At 53.4% G+C, this 21,971-nt stretch overlaps 2 protein-coding genes and 1 pseudogene across 2 annotated transcripts; 1 reads left to right on the top strand and 2 right to left on the bottom strand.

The window, feature by feature from the left end:
• LOC138102437 (uncharacterized) overlaps window positions 1–21,971 on the bottom strand; it is a 705,988-nt pseudogene that overhangs the window by 101,781 nt on the left and 582,236 nt on the right.
• On the bottom strand, window positions 7,703–10,090 carry LOC138102410 (uncharacterized). The gene has a single exon (XM_069000119.1). It carries the CDS (start codon window positions 10,088–10,090, stop codon window positions 8,510–8,512), a length of 1,581 nt encoding a protein of 526 aa, XP_068856220.1. The 3' UTR covers window positions 7,703–8,509.
• On the top strand, window positions 11,185–15,818 carry LOC138102408 (serine/threonine-protein kinase pim-1-like). The gene is made up of 5 exons (XM_069000118.1): window positions 11,185–11,190; window positions 11,307–11,447; window positions 14,255–14,612; window positions 15,281–15,394; window positions 15,712–15,818. Exons 1-5 carry the CDS (start codon window positions 11,185–11,187, stop codon window positions 15,816–15,818), a joined length of 726 nt encoding a protein of 241 aa, XP_068856219.1.

Raw genomic sequence — 21,971 nt, 5'->3', positions numbered from 1 at the left:
GCTCTTTGGTTGTATTTTATTCTCTTCTCTGTATTTCCTTTCGTTCCCAGCTCGCCCGTCCCGCGGAGCGACTCCTTCAGGGACCCGGCGTGGCACAAACCCCTCGGGGCAGCTCCAACAGAGCCCCGCCCGCCGCCAACGGGAGCGCTGGCGCTTCTGTAACCTCAAGCTGTTCCTTGATACTCGACACTTTAGTTCTGGCCATAGGAAGCCCTTCAGCAGCAATGGCTCTCCCAGCCACTGGTTTCTGGCTCACATCCAGCTCGGAGCTTGGACAAGAAACCCAAAGTCCCAGGAGAAGAAGCTCTGCTGTTACTTTCTTCATTCAGAGTTCTTTTTATTATATTTTAGATATCATCTATATTTTACTGGATTTTTTTCTTTCTCTAAAGTCTCGTGTTTATTCTCTCTTTGCCCCCTCCAGCCCTTGTCCCCGTCCCGGAGGTTTGTGGGGCGCTGCTGTCCCTCAGCCCTTCCTGCCCCGGCACCCGCGGCCGCTCCGGTGCCCTCAGGCCCCGGCTCGAAGCGAAACCACAAAACCCTCTGGAAAGGAAGCCGGGCTGGGGGAAAACCCTGCAGGGGAGACTGAATCGCACAGACAGCGATTGCTGAGAGTTGGGTATTGCAAACGCTCCAAGGGGCCGGAGGGAACCGCGCTGCGGCCTCGGGGCCTCCCTGGGGCACCGCAGGGATCCCCCCGAGCAGAGCAACTCTTCCCGCCCCACAAAATCCGCAGCTTTGGGTCAGCTGAGGAAAAGAGCTGGCAAAAGGGGCTGGAAAGAGGCTGGAGCCCGAGGGGAATCCTCAGCCACGGCCCGGAGCAGCCGCAGGAAAATGCCCCGGAAACCAAGGAAATCGATGGAAGTAATGAGGAATTTTGGAACTCTTCCCGCTGCTGTTTCCAGAAGGTCCCAGCCGGGTCCTGCCGGGAGGAGCCGGGGGCAGGGAGGGGCCTCAGGGCTTAACTGGGGAGAAAAGTTCAATTGGGGCAAGGAAACTTTAATGGTGGGGAGAAAATGTGAACGGAGGGGATTTGAATGGGAGGGGATGATTTGAATTGGGCAGAGAAAATGAAGTGGGGGAGGAGCCCCCCAGCCCTCGGCTGTGCCCCGAAGGTGCTGCCAGCAGTTCCCCTGCTCCCACCCCCCGGGCTGGGGGCGCCGAGCTGCCGCTGCTCCCCGGGAATGCCACGGGATAAAAATTCCACTCAAGCTTTTATGTTCCCAGTCATTCCCAATAAGGTCCCAGTTGCCCCCAACATGGTCCCAGTTGTTCCCAGTCATGCCCTGTAGGGTTCCTTTCACTCTCAGTCCCTCCCAGTAGGAGTCAGGTACAGCTCCAGTCACTTCCAGTATGAACCCAGTCATTCCCAGTCAGTCCCTCTGATGCCTTTTGCCCCCATCATGGTCCCAGTTGCTCTAAGCATGATCCCAGTATGAGTCCAGTCGCACCCAGTATGATCCCAGTCATTTCCAGATGCTCGCAGAACTATGCCAGTCACTGCAACATGACCCTGTCACTCCCAGTATGATCCCAATATGACCCCAGTATGGACCAGCTGCTCCCAGGATGATCCCTGCATCTTTCCAATTGTGCCCTTTCACCACCACTGTGGTTCCAGTCACTCCCAGTACAATCCCAGTCATTCCCAGTATGATGCAAATCACTCCCAGTATATCCCAGCAGCACCCATTGGACCTCAGCATGTTCCCAGTAGCCCTCAGTGTGGTCCCAATATATCCCAGTATAATCCCTGGTGTCCCAAATCTGGCCCTGCCCAGTCCTGATCCTGGTCCCAGTGTATCCTCCTGTCCCATTGTCACGATCCGCTAATGCAAGCGGGGGTCGTGATGGTTCGTTTATAGATCTCAGAGTGTAAAAAGGACACAAGAAATTTCAGTTTAAATCAAAACAGTGCACCTTTATTAAGTGCCCACAACACAGTAATGCAATAGAAGAGAGAAAGAGAGAGAGAGAGAGAGACAAAGTAGGGAGGAAGAAAAAGAGGGGGGGGAGGCAATAGCTACCAACGGATGAGACGAAGTCCTCGTGGTCTTCCGCCAATAGATTCGTCTTCTTTCCGTGGGGGAGATCTCTCCGACTTGGTTATTTCAGAGAGTCCCTTTATAGTCCTTTTCAGAAGCGAGGGGCAACTGGCCAAGAGGTTGGGAAATTTACAGCCATTGTTGTGGAGTCTGTTGCTTTGGGAAACAGGTACAGGACAGACGCACAAGACCGGTGTGCAGGACAGGTGTGCAGGGCAGGTCGTTCCTTTCCGCTTCGGCGCAGTCCTTCCCGCCTGGGCAGCAAGAACGGCGCAGTCCATTGCGACCTGCACTAATTTTCCTCAGGAATGCGTACCAGTTCCCAGCGGGCACACCCCTAGGCAACACTCGGCAGACATCCCACCTCAGCAGGGCCAGGACTCCTGTGCTCAGTCTCTGTTCTCGGCGATGATCGTGAGGCAGATGAGGGATCTTTGGACCGTCTCTTACACCACCCCGTGACTCACGATTGTCGTCAGGAGAGCTCTATCTGCACGATTTTGTAGTGTCGTTGTGAAGTCTTCAGGACTCGTCAATGTTGGTAGCATATCCCGGAAAAAGGGGTAGAGAACATAAGAGAGGAAGGGAAAGAGAAGAAAAGAAAAAGAAGGAAACAAAAGAGAAGGAAATGAATAATTTTAAATCAGAATACACATATAATTTTTTAATTAAAATACCTCTAATTTTTTATCACATCTTATTTTAATACTCGTGTAGTTTGTCTCATGTCAATAACCTTGGGTGTGTCTACAGCGGATGGGGTATTGGCTAAATTGTGGACATCTATTATAGATGTAAGCTGTGTTAGCCGTTTCATCATTCTCCAATTCATGATGTATAAGACTGCTGATAAAGCAAAACCAATCAAAACCAAAATCAAGAGAACAATGATGGGATGACACAATTTGTTCAGGACACCTGTAGCAGTAGGTGACCACCCAAAAAGAGTATCCCACCACCTGTGTTCAACATCTTTCTTTACCCTTTCTAGAACACGATGTATTTCTTTCACATTGTGATGAACAGTTACTAAGGTTTTCTGTCCATTTTTCTTGATCTTTTCCAAAATTTCAATTAAATCTTGGTGAAGCAACAATTGCTTTACCAAAGTAAGGTTCATCCCAATGGGGGTAGGCAATAATTGGTGGATCAGTGTGTAATTGGACTGTAAAAGATGATAAGAAGTAACTGGGGCTAAATATGAAAAATCACATCCTATGATTTTAGTAAAGTTACAAACACAAAAATTTGAATGATTTTTTGTATCTACTACTAAATTTTCTACAAATACTTCATCACAAGCAGTTCTTAAGCATGCACATCCATTACCTATATAGACAAGCACTGTTTCAGGAGTCTCGTTAGGATGAATTTCAAAATGACAGATATTTTGTTCTGTATCTAAACAAATGTCTTGAGCTCTAATTGCATTACTTTCACAGATGAACCCTTGTTGTTCTCGGACAATACAAGTTTCTAAATTAACGGTTTGCCACTTCTCACCAATTTGACGGGCCCATTCTCTATGCTCGAAAGGATAGAGAACAGCTCCATCATGGTTCAGCCCTAATGCAATGACAGGGAATATCAGATGCACTGAAGCATTACGTATAGTCAGTACAAAGGCTGTGGCTGTGTTTGTGAGGGGATCGTAGGTAAAGTTTACTAAGTTCCACCAGGATTGGAATTCTCTTTCAAAATCAGTGGCACTGTCCCAGATTATTTTCCGAATTTCAGTAGGAAAAGTGCCTTCTTCGCCTTCTCTTATAATTGAGGCAGCAACTGACTGCATCCATAATTGAGCCTGGATGCAGCTGAGAGCTAAAGAAATGTTATTTTGTGTAGCATCGAGTGCGTCAATTATCAATTTGTGGTCATTCACATTTACCTTTTCCCAATTTGGTAATATGTTTGATAACAACCACTGATGGCTTCCCAAGGCTAATAGGGATGACTGCAGTGGTTGTTGTATTTTAGTCAAATCTGTAGTTGTGGCAATTAATTTATTCATTAATACTTCTGAATCAATACTATTTAAGATTCCCAATCCTGTTCCCATGACACCGGTTATGTCTCTTTGCGTTCGTTTCTTAGAAGGGTTTCGCTTTCGCAACCAGGTTGTCCACCCCTCGAAGGAAGTTTGCAGAAAGGGTGAACAAGCTGGCTGAACTTCTGAGACATTGTTTTGCATGAGCAATTTGACTTGTTTAAGAGACCATGCTGGATTAAATAGTATTTGTTGTTGGCCTGTTTTCCTGATTGTATATGGTCCAACTTTAAAAATTCTTGGGCTCAGCATAACCGGTGGTTGGGTGGTAGGTATTACAACATTGACATTGAGTTTTCCCCAGTGTTTTGTATCGTTTTTACCACACATGACTTTATGGGAAAATTGCACATCAGTTAAGTTTAGCCAACAATCTTGGTTTTGAATTTCACAAAACAAAACGCGGTCATGAGGTCCAATGCTATAACTGTGTATAGGTTTAGTAAAAGATCTACCAATTAGTCTACATCGTATTGAAACATCATCACCTTGGGTTACCATAAAGGGAGGAAAAACGTTGTTCTTGTCATCTAGTACGAGGGAGGTACTTATACCATGGTACGTAATTACTACACTTAGTATGGGCTTTGCTACAGCATTTATTTTGAATTTATAAGTTAAACCTTTCAAACCTGGCTGATCTGTCTGGTTATTTTGCCAATTGCATGTTACATAGGCTGATTTAGTTAGAGTAAAGTTATACCAGCAGTCAGTTGGTTCATTTTTGCAAAGCTTCGTGATTTGGACATTGTTGGTACTGGGGTCTAGGCTGTAGTTACCGACATTCTTCTGACGACAACACAGGATGAAGAGGGTTTGTGTGTTACACGCCCACTCTGTTGTAGGGCAGAGTTCGGCCGTAATGTTGGGGTGCAGGTCACTTTTCCCATTTGGTTTTAGAAAATTCCCGGTGATTGTAATGGTGGAAGCTTTCCCGGAGAAAGGTCCTTCTACTTTTCTGCATCTTACCTCAATTTTCTCACCAATTGTTCCATTTAGGGTTGTAGTCCAATCTTTTGAGTCCCATCCCCATTCATTTGAATGGTATACCTTAGAGTCGTGCAGTACTGCAGTGTCTGGGTTTGGGCGACGATCTCTGGGATGGGATCTTAGAGCACTAGTGTACCTAATGGTAGTACCAGACCATGGCCACTCAGCTGCTTTTTGGCCGTGGTGTTGTGGTAGGATGCAGAAAAGTATCACCAGTTTTATTATGGTTTATGTGGTCTTTTATGTCCCTCGGAGTTCTTCTGTGAAAAGCAAACACAAACAGAGTCTGCCACTAAAGGCAGAAAAAATTAGAATGATGGAATTATCCAGCGTGTATGTATCCGATGCTCTCTCCCTAGGGCATCAGAGGCTACCCATGCATATTTATTTAGAGGGCTTTTCAGCACTAATGGTACTTCTCCTACAGTAGGGAGGTCTACCAAAACAGGTTGTCCAGGGTAGTGTGCAGGATTCTTAGGATCATTAGGTCCCTGTAATGAAGGAATTATACTTGGAGCTGTTGGGCAAAAGGCAGTGATTTTAGGACACCCGTTTACCCCCCATCTATCATTCACACCTTTCACAGCTTCCCATAGCCGAACATCCCAGTTTCCCTCCTGTGGTTTCAGAAGTCGTTTCAGGAGACCATTGGTCCTTTCTACAATGCCGTTAGCTTGAGGGTAGTAAGGGGTGTGAAAAGTCCATTTAATGCCTTCACTTTTTGCCCAGTCCTGTACAACTTTGGCAGTAAAGTGAGACCCATTGTCAGATTGAATTTCTTGTGGTTTTGGGAAAGTTCCAAACCATTCCTGCAATGCTTTGACAGTGTTATCTCCTGTAGCTCTTTTAAAGGCATCGGCCTGGACTAACCCAGATATAATCTCTACTCCTACCAGTACAAAGTGTTTACCTCCTGACTTTTTAAAGGGGCCAATATAATCTACCTGCCACGCATCCCATAAGCCTTTACCCTTTCTTAAATGCAGAGGGTCATCTTCCAAAGGGTGTCTTTCCAGCCGTCTGCGGCATTGTTCACAAGCTGATATGCATGTTTTACACATTTCTCTGGTAACAGGCCACCCACGAGCAAGGGCTTCTTTGTACAAATCTTTTGCACCTGTGTGTTGTCTTTTTACATGCAACCATTCTAATAAGTGCTCCCAGTCTTCTGTAATCTGATCCTTTTTCAAAGGACTTAGTCTTGCTAATTCATCAGCTTTATTGTTCCACTCTCCTGCTGCATTTCCATCTGTCTGGTGAGAGGCTACCCACCCCACGGCAAAATTCCCTTGACTTGCAATATTTAGAATTTCTTGCCACTTTTCCTTTTGCCATACTGGGATTCTGTTAACTTCCCAGTCATTTTGCTGCCAAAAAGGAAGCCACTCAGTACATCCCTTAAACACAGCATAGGAATCGGTGTAGATACAGACAGGAGAAGTATTCTGTGCCTCATGTTGGAAAACACTCCAAACAGCTATCAGCTCGCCAACTTGGGCGCTGCCTTCCCCCTCTGTGATAATTCGTTCACCTGAGGAGGTGTGCAGGGCTACAGCCTTGTATTTCCACACCTTTCCTTCTCGCTTGGCAGAAGCATCTGTAAACCAAGAATTTGCTGACTGTTCGGGGGAAAAAGGAGGGGCTACTTTGATGGCTGAGGCAGGTTTGTCCTGACTGCTACTCAAGTTTTCAGTCTCTTGGATTGCCAGATTTTTTACAGCTCCTTCAGTTACTGAGAAGATGCTACAATAATGTTCAATCTGAGCATACCACTTCCTTACTGAGGCCCTCTGGGCCACCCCGTCAGGTGGGGGGGTCCCAGTAGAGACTGCCTTAATAACTTTGAAAGGGCCTCTCAAAACAATTGGTTGTTGTCGTGCAATCTTCTCCACTTCTATGAGAGCTAAGCTAACCACAAATAATCCTTTTTCCCAGGTAGTGTACCTTTTTTCAGCATCTTTAAAGCCACGAGAGTAAAAACCTACAGGCCTCGTTGGACCCTCAGGACCCCGCTGCCATATGTGTACTGACAGCCCTGAAGAGGCAAATCCCCATTCCACCTGGAAAGGATCTGTAGGGTGAATAGGGCCCAGGGCTTGGTGAGCTGTTGCTTCAAAAATCAACAATTGCAATGCTTCTTCTTGAGAAGCACTCCATTCCCATTTTATCCCTTTTCTTAACAAGTTATAAAGAGGTCTGGCAATTATGGAAAAATCTGGGATGTGTTTTCTCCAGAACACTAATAATCCTAAAGCATGTTGGAGATCTTTTTTGGATTCAGGCATTTTAATCTGATCTAAAGAGGTTAGGGTATCAGGTGGGATACATGTCATACCTCCTTTCCACCAAATTCCCAAAAATTTCACTTCATGTGAAGGATTTTGGATTTTTTCTGAGGGAATTTGCAAATCAAGGCTTTCTAAGTGGGAGATTATTCTTTGTTGGGTATCTCTCACTTCTTCTATTTCATCTCCTCCCACAAGGATATCATCAATGTATTGATAAACAGTCACATTGTCAGCTTTGGGTATTTTTTCTAACTCCTGGGCTAAAGCGTGATGAGCCAGGGTGGGGGAGTGTTTGTACCCTTGGGGAAGCCTAGTGAAAGTGTATTGCTGTCCTTCCCATGTGAAAGCAAAACGGTCCATGTCTTCTGGCTGTAAAGGTATCATAAAAAACATGTCTTTGACATCTATAGTTGCCATAATTGAATGAGCTTTTTCTTGAATTAGTGTTATCAATTCTGCTAGATTTGGGACAGCTGCTGTGAGAGGGTCTGTGTTGGCATTTAGCCTGCGAAAATCAATTGTCAGCCTCCACTTCCCATTAGGCTTTCGCACTGGCCACACCGGAGAATTGAAAGGAGAATGAGTATTAACTATTACTCCTTGTTCTCGCAGCTCCTGTATCACTGGCTTGATGCCCTCTTTGGCACCCAGGGGGAGGGGGTATTGTTTCACATTAGTTACTTTGCTGAATGGTAGGGAGGGTGCGGCTTCGAGCAGTCTGATGTTAAAACGTGGTGTGCCAAAAGACCACAGGAGACCCTCTGAGTCCTCCCACTGCCTCCCAACGAGGGCATTCATCCCTAATAGATTGGTTGGGATATCTCCAATCACCATATTAATAGAGAGTTGATTTTCTTCCCCAGGTAAAATGAGCTTAACTAGGGCTACATTCATAGATTCTGTCGTTCCTAAGGCATTTAAAACACAATATCGGTTCTTTGTTGGGACAATTCCACATCTCTGGGCATCTTTCTTTGTCAGCGCAGAAATTTGTGCCCCAGTGTCAATTAGAAAAGTTACAGGTGCCCGTTTAGGGCCTGTAATAGCTGTGATCATTATATCTCCCTTTTTATTTTTAGTGAGCCTTCTCAGGTATACCCATGCTCCATCTCTTCGCTCACTGACAAGAGACGGAGGGTCTAGTTTCCCTGGTTTTGAGGGAGAGGTTGTTTTGGCTCACTGCACAGACTTTGAGGGAGTGGTTGGTCTGACTCACTGCCCAGATTCTGAGGGAGGAGGGGTGCACTGGGTTGAACTGATGGATTTGGTAGAACGGGTTTTCGGCAGTGCCAGTTAGACACTACCTTACTCAATTTATCAAGGGGTAAGCCATCCATCACATCTCTGGGGACCCCCTTTTTGATGCCTAATAACCACCAATGCTGACGGTTAGAGATCTGTTTTACATTCTCTGGCTTTTCGCCATGAGGAGCCCGAATGTACCTGACACCTTTTGTTTTGTCTAATTTTTCTTCTGGAATTTTTATAGGTCCATATTTTCTACTGTAATCAATCAGATCTTTTGCAACTTCACTCCATGTCCAAACTTTGCGATCACCCGCAGGTGAATTCGATTGTGAACCTGGCGGCTGAGAGGGGGTTGAATAGGGAGTAAACCCAGGATCGGTAGATCCAGTTTGGTCGCTTGGGTTTCCAAGGAATCTATCTAGCCTTTCTACGGGACCTACAGCCGCTATGGTTTTTTGAAGGGCAATTGCTGTAGGTTTGAGTGATTCTGGAAGGCCTCGAATTAAAGGGGTCATCAGTGCAGGTTTAACAGGTAATTGCATGGGGGATTCATATCCAGGAGTTAATTTTCTTTCATGGATCATTTGCAAACAGGCAGCTTTGTGGACACTTTCTAGGAGTTGCTCGGGGGTACCAATTATAGCTAAAGGGTCTCCCCTTTCTAAAGGATTGAGTCCCCCGGCCCAGAAGGCTGCACGCTGAGTCAGGGACCACGTGCCACGTTTGTCTCCTGTTGTCAAGAAAACTCCATGTCCCCAGTATCCACTGGCCTCCTGTTCAGTTAATTGAATTTGGTCTCCTCCGGTGAGAGACACTCGGAAGACATATTCTGTCTCAGATTCGTGGGGAAGCCGCCCATACTCCTTTTTTAATCTAGCTAATTCAACAGCACTGTATGGTATTTGTTTAGTGGTGATATGCGGTTCAAAATCTTCATCATTGATATAATTATATTCAGTTTTAATCAGAGGTCTCACACGAGGGCAGCAGTTTTCTCCACAATTTTTTACTAGTATTAGTTCTTTTTGGGGGTATATTTGGTCAATGTGAGGAGTTTCCTTTTCCTCTGTCTCTTTTGGTGAGTCAGCATTTTTCGAATTTCTAAAATATTCCTCTTTTAAAGCAGCCTCTAGCAAGTGATTTTTATTTTTTTCTTCATCTAATTGTTTTTGTAAAATTTCCACTAGGCTTTGAAGGGAATCTATGATCGCTTTCTCTTCAGTACATCGCTTTAAGCGATGATCTATGGCTGCCGCAAGGCATGCCCCTAAAACAGAGCAGATTATGGTTTTATTTCGGCCAAATTTAAATCTAGTCTCATGTTGTAAAGAATATACTCTATCAGTCACATAATCCAAATTAAACCAGTTATTTTGAGCCCATTCTTCCCCTCCTGGAGAGGGCCGGGCATTATGTTTTGCTAGCAGAGCATAAAACGCAGCTTTAACTTTTGCACTGGGGTTTTCAGTCATTTTATGACAGGATCAAAACCACCACAAGGAGGTAAAGTTAATTACACACTGCGACACACACACAGCTTCGCTGTGTCTCCCTTCACTTCCCTGGGTGGGTGAAGAGACCAAATCTGCTTGGGAGGTACTCCTTAAGTTACTTATGGTTGTCTCTTCACTACACCAAGCAGTCCAAATTCATGCACACACCAAAAACACAGTTCCTCCTTTTACACTAAGAGATCCTTTGCAAAAAATCTGAAGACAGAGCCCTCAACTGAGTATGGGGTGCTTTTCACCCAGGCGTGTGCAGTTTGCGGGAAATTCGAGTCACCCCCCTTGCTTTCTAGACACCGCTCACCCCTTTTGGGGTGTCGGGCTAGGTGCGGCTGGAGTGAAACGTCCTTCCCCTATTACAGACTACACACAACCTTGCAACCCCTTCTGTCTGTCAGATCCTGTCCGTGACGCCAGTTTAATGTCACGATCCGCTAATGCAAGCGGGGGTCGTGATGGTTCGTTTATAGATCTCAGAGTGTAAAAAGGACACAAGAAATTTCAGTTTAAATCAAAACAGTGCACCTTTATTAAGTGCCCACAACACAGTAATGCAATAGAAGAGAGAAAGAGAGAGAGAGAGAGAGACAAAGTAGGGAGGAAGAAAAAGAGGGGGGGGAGGCAATAGCTACCAACGGATGAGACGAAGTCCTCGTGGTCTTCCGCCAATAGATTCGTCTTCTTTCCGTGGGGGAGATCTCTCCGACTTGGTTATTTCAGAGAGTCCCTTTATAGTCCTTTTCAGAAGCGAGGGGCAACTGGCCAAGAGGTTGGGAAATTTACAGCCATTGTTGTGGAGTCTGTTGCTTTGGGAAACAGGTACAGGACAGACGCACAAGACCGGTGTGCAGGACAGGTGTGCAGGGCAGGTCGTTCCTTTCCGCTTCGGCGCAGTCCTTCCCGCCTGGGCAGCAAGAACGGCGCAGTCCATTGCGACCTGCACTAATTTTCCTCAGGAATGCGTACCAGTTCCCAGCGGGCACACCCCTAGGCAACACTCGGCAGACATCCCACCTCAGCAGGGCCAGGACTCCTGTGCTCAGTCTCTGTTCTCGGCGATGATCGTGAGGCAGATGAGGGATCTTTGGACCGTCTCTTACACCCATTCTGTCCCAGTTCATCCCATTCTGTCCCAGTCCATCCCATTCTGTCCCAGTCCATTCCGGTCCCTTCCTGGCAGCCACCGCCATTTCCCGGATCCTTCTGCCCTCCACCCCCCAAAGCTGCCCCCCCGCCCCCCAAGATGCTGACAGGGATCGGGGGCTTCGTGTTGGGCTTCGTCTTCCTGGAGCTGGGGCTCGGCTTCTACCTGCACAAGCAGGTGACAGGAGGGGCCTGGGGGTCGTGTCCCCCCTCCCCCGGAGCTCTGAGCTCCCCCCGGGGCCCCCCAGCCCGGTGTCACCCCCTTTGCTCTGCCCACAGAGCTCCTGAGCCGCCGGCGGCCGCAGCCCCTCCCTGTGGCCTCGGGCCCAGCCGGGACCCCTCGCCCCATCCCTGCGATGATTTTGGGGGGTCGTGTGTCCCCCCCAGCCCCGCTGTCACTCTGCCCCTGCCCGGCTGCTCCCAGTGTTCCCAGGAAGGCTTCCCAGTTCGCCCCGGTCCCGTTTATTGGGCAACAGTGGGAAGGGACTTTGGGGGATCCCGCGGGGGGACCAAGAGTGGAGGGGGCAGAACCGGCCCCAGGATGGATCGGGAATGGGGACCCCCGTGTGTCACCCCTGTGTCACCCCCCCCCAGGGGGCCCTTGGGAGGCACCTGAACCCTAAATCGGCACCCAGCGAACCCCAAAGGCGCAGAGACCCCCCCTAAGCCGCCCCACAGCCCCCAACGACCAACCAAAATTCCCCGCGAGTATCAGATAATCAGAGCAGGCGTTGAACAACCTTCAGCCAATCAGAGCGCGCGGCGCTGGTGACTCACCAGTTGCCAGGCAGACCCGCAGCGCTCAGCGCTCCCCACCCGGACCCCGCCTGCGCCCCCCCCTCGCCCCCAGCGCCCCCCGCCAGGGGAATTTGAGGAGGGGGCGCGTGGGGGGAGCCCGGGCCGGGCCCAGAGCCCTGCGCTGCCCCAGCCCGACCTGTCCCGGCTCCATCCCGGCTCCTCCCGCGGGATGCGGCCGCGCTGGGAGAACGAGGGGCCAAGGGTGGGCGCTGGGCCCGGGGGGAGCAGGAGAAGGGATGGGAGAGGAGGAGAAGGAGAAGGAGGCATCTTTTAATGATATTTTATTGAGTCTCATGTTTTAGAGACCAGGATCAATACTCCCCGGCCGTCAGGGCGAGTCCCTCAGGGCTGCGGGGCCCTGCTGCCGGCTCACCCCGTGCCAGCCCAGCGCCAGCGCTCAGCGGGGCTTTGGCTTCCCGTGCCCTTTCCCGTGTCCCCAGCCCAGCGTCACCACCCCCGTCTCCCCAGGTCGTGCCCCACCCCTGCCCCCCTCCCCCTTTGTCGAGACACGGAGGATGAGAATTTCCCCACCATCCAGCCCAAGAGTTCCCCCGAGGCCATTTCCTCTCGTGCTTTCCCTTGGCAGCAGAGCCCCACCCCTCCTGGCTGCCCCCTCCTGTCAGGGACTTGGAGAGAGCCAGGTCCCCCCTGAGCCTCCTTTCCTCCAGGCTCAACCCCCTCAGATCCCTCAGCTGCCCCTCAGAAGTCCTCCAGAGCCTTCCCCAGCTCCAATCCCATCTCTGGACGTGCTCCAGCCCCTCCATGTCTTTCTTGCAGTTTGAAGCTCAGTCGCTGCCCTGTCGCTGCAGGTGCCAAAACCGCAGGGAGACTCCTTGGAAATGGGGGTAGAGAGGAGCCCTTCAAAGGGAAACGTGTGCAAAACTGCTGCCAATGGCCGAGCGGGTTTGGTGTGGCTGCGGGAGCAAGAGATGCTCCGGGACTCCGCCTCGGCCGCGGAGCGGAGCGGCCCGTGCTGCCCCGGGGCGCGCGGGGCTCGGCCGTGGGGCGCGCGGGGGGGAACGGACACACGGGCACCGGACACACGGACACGCGGACAAACGCTCCCAGCGCTTCAGCGGCAGCAGCGGCAGCAGCAGCAGCAGCGGCAGCAGCGGCAGCAGCGCAAAAGCAGCGAGTCTAAGAACCCTCTGCGTCCCTTCTCCTGCTCCTCCTCTCCCTCTCCCAGTGTCTCGCACCCTCTCCCGCTCTCCCTTTGGTTCCCCAACCCCCCCTCCCGCGGCCTCCCTCTCCCCAGGCCCGGCCGGGCCATGCCCCCGGCCCGCCCCCGGCCCCGGGCGGGGCTGCCCCCTCCCCGCCCCCGGGCGTCCCGCCGCGGTCCCGCCTCCGCCCGGCTCTCGCCGTCCTGGCTGTGGCGCTGCTGGGCGGGCATCAGTGCCTGGCTCCTGGGCACCATCGCCAGCCCCTGGCTCCGGCTGTCCCGACCTCGACCCCGGCCCCGGCCTCGGCTCCTCCCGGGGCCCGCCGGGGACACAGGCGGCGCGGCCGCTCCCGCCGCCTCCGCAGCGTCTTCCCCGCTCCGAGCTCCGCTGCTCTTGAGCGCGGCCGCCGGCCCCGAGCCGCCGGTGGCCCCTCCAAAAGAGCCAACATGTGGGGATGGCCGGCCCGGGGCGGTTGAGCGGCGTTCGGGGGCCGTTCCTGGCCCCGGGCCGAGCGCTGACGGCCGCGTCTCGCGGGCACGGAAGGCGCAGCAGGGCCTGAAGGAGCGCTACCGGCTGGGTTCGCTGCTGGGGCGCGGCGGCTTCGGCAGCGTCTTCGCGGCCACGCGGCTCTCGGACGGCGCCCCGGTGAGTGGCGGGGCCGGCGGCGGGCGCAGGAGGCGGGGGGCAAAGGAGGAGGAGAAGGAGCATGGGGCTGGGCACGGCGGGCGGCGAGCTCAGCCCGCTGCTCCCCTTGCCTTGCAGGTGGCCATCAAACGGGTGCCGCGAAATCGCATCGGCCATTGGGGCGAGCTGGTGAGTGAGCGAGGGGCAGCGGGAGAAGCCGGGGCGCGGCGGGCGGGGATGAGCCGAGGCCCGGCAGGGTGGAAGCCGCCAGAACGCCTCGAGGGAGAGCGGCCGTGGGGCCAGCGGAGCGCGCAGAGCGTCCCCGGCTGGCTGAGGGCTTCCCGAGCCCCGGCACGGCATCAGCCCCGCTGACGGCACCGTGCTCCTCCCGCAGCCCGACGGCACCCGAGCACCACTGGAGATCGTGCTGCTGGACAAGGTGTCCGCTGGCTTCCCTGGCATCGTCCAGCTCCACGAGTGGCTGGAGCTCCCCAGCAACGTGGTGATGGTGCTGGAGCGCCCGGAGCGGTGTCAGGACCTCCTTCGCTTCATTCGGGCACGGGGCTTCCTGTGCGAGGAGGTGGCGCGGCACCTGTTCCGCCAGGTGCTGGAGGCCGTGCGGCACTGCACCAGCTGCGGGGTCCTGCACCGGGACATCAAACCGGAGAACATCCTGGTCGACCTGGCCACCGGGCAGGCCAAACTCATCGACTTTGGCTGTGGCACCTACCTGCAAGCCGCAGCCTACACCAGCTTTGCAGGTGAGCTCACGCAGGGGGAGGCTCCTGGTAGCGGCATCTCACAGCCCAACATTTCACGGCCCAACATCTCACAGCCCAAGCCGGCTGTGGCAGGGGGGATTCTCCCTTTTGCTGCCAGTCATGGCAGCTGGAGTGTTCAGCTGAGCTGCCTTTGAGCGGCGCTGGCTGAGGGGCCATCTTCCAGCCCTGCTGGCAGCCTTCGCCAGCCACTCTGCCCAGGACTGGCGCTGGGGCTGGGGCAGCCAGCGCCACAGAAACACGCGTGGGTGGGGGTAGCAGAGAGGGGGGGCCAGAACCTGTGCACCAGCCCGTTTGGTGTGCAGGTGAAACAGGGCTCGGACTGCTCTGCTGCCCGTGGTTGCCTTGGCTTAAGAATGGTTTCTGGGGCAGTGCAGGCAGGGAGGATGAAAGCGTGGTTTTTCCCCAGCACCAAGTGGGGTTTTCCTTTGCATGGAATGCTCGGGCCTTGCCAGGGCTTCCGCTGCCCTCTTGCGACACCAGCGGCTTCTTTTCCAACCCCCAGTTTGTACACAAGTCCCAGGTGCTGGCCAGAGGGCTGCGGGTCACGCCGCCTGCCGCTGCTGCGGCCCCCGCATGCCCAGGGATGCTGGGGCGAGGCTCTGGGAGCAGGCAGCGTCCCCCTGAAGAACTCCACCTCTATTCCATAGGAACACCGTCCTACAGCCCTCCGGAATGGACCCAGTTCGGCTGGTACTACGGCGAGGCAGCGACCGTCTGGTCCCTGGGCATCGTGCTGCACCAGATGGTCTGCGGGGAGCACCCTTTCAGGAGGGGCTGGAACAGCACCTGGGGCCGGCTCTCGCTCCCACGACGGCTCTCTCCAGGTGGATCCTCGTCTCTGCAGCACGGGGGGAATAGCAGTGCTGGGAGACAGCAGCGGGCTCAGGAGCATCCCGCTCTGGCAGCTGCTGAGGAGGTGGCAATGTCCTGCTCTCCTGCTCTCCTCCAAAAGAAAGAATTGATGGCAAAGTTTAGGCACAGCCCTGAGCACACACAGCACGGCCTGGCCATGGCAAGAGTGGGGCAAAGCGGACAGGAGCCTTCTGCAACTGACTGGTGCTTTCTGCTCTGTCCGCAGAGTCCCAGAATCTCATCCGACGGTGTTTATCCGTGCTCTCCTTGGAAAGGCCCTCATTAGAAGACCTGTCCTGTGATCCTTGGATGCAGGATATTCGCATGCCCTAGGAGAAGGGAGAGAGCCACACGCACGCTTTGACCCAGGGAGCCGGTAAGTTCCAGCTGCACACGCGCCTTGGCAAGAAGCAGCAAAGAAAGGCAGAGTTTTTGTCCTGCCTGAATCGCTGCGCAGGGCTCCTCAGCTGGGCATGCGCAGCCCTGCTGCTGGAGCTGAGCTGCTCTTCCCAGCACTGGTGGCCCCCATGCCAGCTGCTTTTGCTTGTCCTTCTTCAGCGACAGCCGGGGCCCTGGGCAGAGCACTGACAGCCTGCTCCAGCCCCAGGGAAGAAGGAGCCCCTGGAGAAGCTGTGCCAGGTGTGGCTGCTGCTGCTGGAGACATGGAGGGTGACATCAAGGATGACAAGCTCTTCCTCCACCTGGCAAGCTGAAGATGATGGACTTCAATGGTGGCACCTTCTCCAAAGCCAGGCTCCACAGCGAATTTGCAGATGAGTCCACACTCAGGGGGATGCTCCCAGATTTGTGCATTGCACAGCTTGGCCGGGAAGCAAAGGTTCCCCCCTTTGCTGGGGCGGATGCAACCAATTCTTCAGTTGGCTGCCAAGCTGCTTTTTGGCAGGGCTGGGGGGATGGGCTGGGCTGGTTTTGAACTGGGAGTCTGCTCCTGGCCCTGCCAACAGCCCCCAGCACCCACTGTGGCCCGCGCTGGGGCTGGGGCTGGGGCAGCCAGCCCGACACAAACAAAGCCCCATGGTGGGAGCAGAGGTTGGACACCAGAAGCTGTGCATGGGCTGCTTCACTCTGCAGGCAAGGAAGGGCTTGGGCTGCTCCACTGCCCTTGTTGGCTTTGGGCTCAGCATGACTTTTGGGGGCAGTGCAGGGGGAAGGCAGAAAGCGTGGGCTGCCCTGGCCCGTGGGTGGGTTTTTCCCTCACATGGCGGGCTTGGGCCTTCCTCAAGGCCCCAGCAGAGAGAAGATTTTTTACCTTTTTCCTTGTTTTCCCTTTTTGTCTGTAATCTCTTTTCATTGATTTATGGTTTGTTTTTCCAAAGGAAGCGTTCTAGGTGCTGTCTGGTCCAGATGGCGAAGTGCTTGGGAGCAGCTGTGGCGTGGGTGGGACGTGCCCTTGGAGAAGGACTGAGGACACCGTTTGGGAGCAGCTTTTCTTCTGGCAGCGGGAGGCGTGAGGTGGGTGCCCGTCCTCTTGGCACGGCTGGGATAAGGGCTTTTGGGAGATGGCAGCGGGCGCAGCGGCATCCCGCTCTGGGCAGCTGCTGAGGAGGTGGCTGTGCCACGGCCGGCTGCAGGCTGGGCACGTGTCCTGCCCTCCTGCTCTCCTGCCAGAGGCAGCAATGCTGGGCAGCTTTGGGCAGCGCTCTGAGCACGGCCAGCACGGCCTGGGCACCGCGGGCGGCTGGGACAAGGGGGACGGGAGCCTTCAGCTGACGGGCGCTTTCTGCTTTCTCTCCTTGCAGCCGGGCTCTGGGGATGCTGAGGCTGCTCTGGGCTCCGCCAGGGCTCTGCTGCAGCTCAGCCCCGGGGCCACGAGAAGCCAAAGAAGAAACGCCGTGACCTGCAGCAGAGACGTGCTTGAGCAGCCCGGCAGTGCAGCTCAAGTTTGCAGAGCGTGCACCTCCAGGGGAAAATATGACACCCCCCCAATAACAAACTTGTTCAGTAACTTCTGAAATGAAATCAGTCTGGGATGACCCCCAATGCCATTTTTCAGCTTGCTCAAGCTGAAGCTCAGCCTTTCTCTCAACAGTTCTCTCCCCCACCTGCCTTTTGCTCCACAAGTGCTCCCTCTTTCCCCCAGTGAGTTCCCAGCTCACCGCAGTCCCCATTGCACTGTAGCCTTCCTTGATGCCCCTGGCCACGAGGAAGAGTGAGCCCCAGGTTTAGGGACTCATGTTGTCACTGGCTGAAGAACAGCAATGTCTCAGAGGTCTGGTGAGATTTGGGGGTCATTCAGAGCTGCTCTCCAGGCCTCAGCTCTGCTCACTGCTGGCTTCCCACTCCCTTTTCCTCGTTCTTCACAGAGCAGGATGAGCTCTGTGAATGCCCTTGACCCTTGCCACTCTTCCCAGCCCAGCCACCCAGCCCAGTTAGGCTTAAGCTGGAGCTTCTCTGTCTCCTCTGGCACCCCAGTGCAGTCCCCTCTGCGGGGAGCAGCAGCCCCAGAGCGCAGCACACAGCAGTGCAGGCCGCACCTGGAGCAGCTCCCTGCAGCCATGGCCTGGCTCTTTGTGGCAACCAAATGCTCCCTGTGTGCAGCTGTCCCTGGAGGATGGCCCCAGGGCAGAGCCCAGCCGGGCTCCCACTGCATCCCCTGGAGCCTGGGGCAGACAGCGCTGGCAGAGCTGAGGTTCATGGTGAGCACCCAGAGCTGTGGCTCGCAGTCGGTGTTTGCAAGCGTTGTGATCTCATCTCCTGCAACCTGTGGGGAAAACGAGCTGTGCAGCCAGGCCAGCACTGCCCCTCTGGGCAGGGACGAGGCTGAAGGCCTTTCCTGTTGCTGAGGAGGCGGCATTAAGCCTTAGCGGGGCCTGGCAGCTGTGGAGCCGGATCTCGCCCGCTGTCCGGGACTCGCTGCCCACCAACCGCCCCCACCCGCCGCGCTCCGTTCTGCAGGGACAGAAGGCTCTGGCTGTGCGAGGGTTTCCATCACGTCTGTGTACCCGTGGCTGTGGAACGCACATGGAGAGGGAAAGTGTCAGTCACGGTGCTGGCACACTCCTTCCTTTCCATACAGGACACGTCCCTGCGCACCCCATGTGCGGATCTATTCAAAGGAGAGGCGTGGATAGAGATTTCCCACAGAGCTCTGACTCTGGCGGAACTCACCTTGTCAGCCAGCAGCCAGGGCATTTGTTTCCCAGCTCTATGTCAGTCGGTGCCCCAGAGCTGAAGGGAGCAGCATTTAGAAGCAGTTTCCAGATTTCTAGGCAGGCAGTGGAGCTGACAAGCATCCGTGCAACTCGCCGTGTTCATCGGGAGGGGCTGCTGCTTCTTGGGAATATGGCACAACGGAGACACGAGACTTGGAAAAATCCCAGCTCTCTGTGGATTTGTGCAGAAGGGGGAGCAGCAGAAACACTTTGTGTCTGCTTGTGGGGACACAAGGTCCAAGGAGCGGGGCTGGCAGAGGGTGACCTGGGCTGCTGGCAGCTCAAATCCCGTGTGTTGGGTCTGCCTGAGGGAAAGTTCACGGGCCTTCCAGGGCTGTGCTTTGCATTGGTAGCTGGACGGGTGCTGGTAACAGAGCGGTGTTCTGGCTACTGCCCAGCAGCGCTGTCCCTCTGCCATTCCTTCCCCCATCAGAGGGGATGGGAGTGGGCAGGATCCTGGCAGGGGACACAGCCAGGCCAGCGGACCCAAATCAGCCAAGGGGATGTTCCAACCATATGACCCAGATCAGATGTATAAAGCAAAGGGAGAGAGGAGGAAGGGCAGCTTTTCCCCCACAAGCTGAAGTTTCCCTGAGTGTTCCAGTTCCAAACTCTTGACCCTTTTTGGAGGCATAACGTTCTCACCCCGTAGTCTTCCAGTCATCCTCGAGTTGTAGAATTTTAGAGCAGTCAAATTAATCAAGTTCACATTTTCTAGATATTGCTGTGTCATTTCCTTGATATCCATGTGAGAGGGGACACAGTGATGGATGGGTTTGCATGGGAGCTGCAGAGCCCTGGAATGGAGAGCCTGAGTGTCCCAGCAGGATTTGCAGGAGTGTGGAGGGCAGCTGGAAAGAAGATGGTGGGCAATATTCTCCTGCCTCCATTTTCCAAGGAAGCTTTGATTCAGTCCCTGTCTGCATTGTGCCATGGGGCCTCCAGAGGCCCAGGGAGGTGTCTGGGTGGCCCCAGAAGGTGCTTGCAGAACCCTGGGGCAGCAGGGAAGGGGCAGGAGCATCCCTGTGGTGCTGGGAGAGACACCCAGAGGGGGCCACCCCTGGGGCCCAGGCAAGAGCTGCATTCAGGCAGCCAAATTCATGCAGGGTCTGCCCGGGCACCGCCAAGGACCAGTCCAGTGAGCTCCTGTCCTCTTTCACCGCTTTGTATTTTCTTTGTATTTCTTTGTATTTATTTCTTTGTATTTATCCTTATTATTATCTTTGTATTTGTTGACCCTCAAAATGCCACTAGAAATCATTTTCCCTCAAAATAAATACTGACTTATTTTAGTGTGCTGCTTTGGACAAATTTGGAGGAAAATATCCTCTGACAGAAGGCAGGTTACACCCAGCCCTCTCCCACCAGGTCTGGGAAAAAAATATTTTCCTCTGAGGAAAGTGAAAGCGAAAAAGAACCTATTTATTTAACAAACACACAGCAAAAGGATAATAATGCTGAATACTAAAAGCTCTCGCTGTGGAGAGAAACCTGGGAAGATTTCAGAGTCCTTCTGTAGGTGTGCTCTCTCTCCTCCTCCTTGGAGCTGGGTTGGTGTCCTCCAGGGCCTCGGTGGAAAATTCTCCCAATGTGGTCTGATGTTGAAACAGTCCAGAACAGAAGAGGGGAAAAAGCCCAAGTCCCAGGAAAACAAACTTCAACTCTCCGTCTCCCTCCGGAGAAAAGGAGCCGAAAGCGCGCTGGAAAGCAAGCAGGGCGCTCCCTCCGCTCTTCTCGCTGCCGCAGCAGAACGCAGAGGAGTGTGTGTCTGTGTCCTTGAACAACCGCTTTGAAAAGTTCGCTCGGTGTTTTCTCTCTCGCCCGTCGGGCTCAGTTTAAAGGCACAGAAAGGCACAGGATTGATTTCTGGGCAGAGAGCAGCGATAGGGGTTACACATCATAAAGTCACCCCCAGACAGGAATGTACGCAGTTGGAGAGCTCTACAGTCCTGTGTCTTTAGTTCCAAGGGTATGGAAGTGTCGATGGGTCCTTTGGTAATCGCACAGTTCTGGATCGGTTCCTGCCGTTTGGAGCCATTTTTATACAGAAGTCAGTGTATTCACACAGCACAGATTGTTGTGTTTTCCTGTGTATCAATTTCTGTGTAAACCTGCATCCTGTTGTACAGTTTTATCGATGTATGAATTTCTGTGTAAAGCTGCGTGGCCTTGTCGAGTTTGGTTGAGGCTCTGTGGGTGTTGAGAGAGTGCGATGGATGTTTGGCTTTCTCTCCAGACGTGTATCTGTACAGGTACCACCGTGTGACCCATCAGACATTTAACTGTGTGAACCAAAAGGGATCTTTGTATCTTTCCATATGGTCAGCAGAGATGGAACAATCTGCAGGAAGCTCGTAACAGAATGTTGGGGTTTTGGGAGTTCTCCTGGGGTTTTTTTCTGTTAAAGGAATTTTCCCCATACATGTTGCCATGGGGACAAATTACTGGGTGCTTCAGAAAAACAAAAGTCCTGGCCATAGATGGAGGGGTGCATCTTGCTACTCTTTTTTTCACCTGGCTGTGTGGGCAGTCAGTCCCTGGCGTTTTGGATGACGGAGAGAGAGGCTGCTTCTTTGGCTGCTTTCCTTCTACCAGAGAGACCCCGGGATTCCCAAGCCCGCCTTCCCTGCCCCACTGGGAGCCAGGCTGCGGCTGCCCTGCCCCTGCCATTGCTTCAAGCCTTCACTGCTCTGTAGGCCTGCTCTCCCTGCCTGCCGAGACCTCCGGGGGTTCCCACCGCAGCTCCAGAATTTTGATACATCTTGTCTGCCACCCAGGATTTGTGCTCATCCCTGCCATTCCAGCCTGCCTTTCCAGCATGCTGTTCCCGAGGGTCCGGACAGACACCGGGATCGGCTGCCCAGGGGATTTTTGAAATCTTTGTTCCATCCCTTCCTGGGATCCCAGGCAACAGTGCCGCGTGCTCCCCGAGCTCGCTCCGGAGCGCCCCCTGCAGCCGCGGGGGAACCATCGCACCTGCCCTGCTCACCGGGAGCCGCCAGCGCCCCTGCCGGCTGCGAGCGGAACTGCACCCGAGGGGAAAGGGCCTGACAGCCAAGAAGGCTGGGACTGGGTTTGTGTTTGCTGTTACTGCCATAGTTATTGCTGTTTGTTTGACTGGTTACACACGTATAGATATATAATAGTAAAGAACTGTTATTCCTATTTCCCACATCTTTGCCTAAAAGCCCCTTGATTTCAAAATTATTATAACTCAGAGGGAAGGAGGTTGCATCTGCCATTCCAAGGGAGGCTTCTGCCTTCCTTAGCAGACACCTGCCTTTCAAACCGAAACAGATCTTGGCGTCCAACA

The sequence above is a fragment of the Aphelocoma coerulescens genome, unplaced genomic scaffold (genome assembly GCF_041296385.1).
Source record: "Aphelocoma coerulescens isolate FSJ_1873_10779 unplaced genomic scaffold, UR_Acoe_1.0 HiC_scaffold_75, whole genome shotgun sequence".
NCBI classification, from domain to species: Eukaryota; Metazoa; Chordata; class Aves; order Passeriformes; family Corvidae; genus Aphelocoma; species Aphelocoma coerulescens.
The sequence above is the reverse complement of the archived record's forward strand: the minus strand, read 5'-3'. Positions and strand labels throughout refer to the sequence as shown.

Bases quoted from the DNA above. Each gene is read 5' to 3' on its own strand.
- LOC138102410 (XM_069000119.1), bottom strand. From the start codon at position 10,090: ATGACTGAAAACCCCAGTGCAAAAGTTAAAGCTGCGTTTTATGCTCTG.
- LOC138102408 (XM_069000118.1), top strand. The intron at 11,448-14,254 runs GTGACAGGAGGG...CAGCCCGACGGC, and splicing joins GCTTCTACCTGCACAAGCAG to ACCCGAGCACCACTGGAGAT. The intron at 15,395-15,711 runs CTTTCAGGAGGG...CTCTGTCCGCAG, and splicing joins GATGGTCTGCGGGGAGCACC to AGTCCCAGAATCTCATCCGA.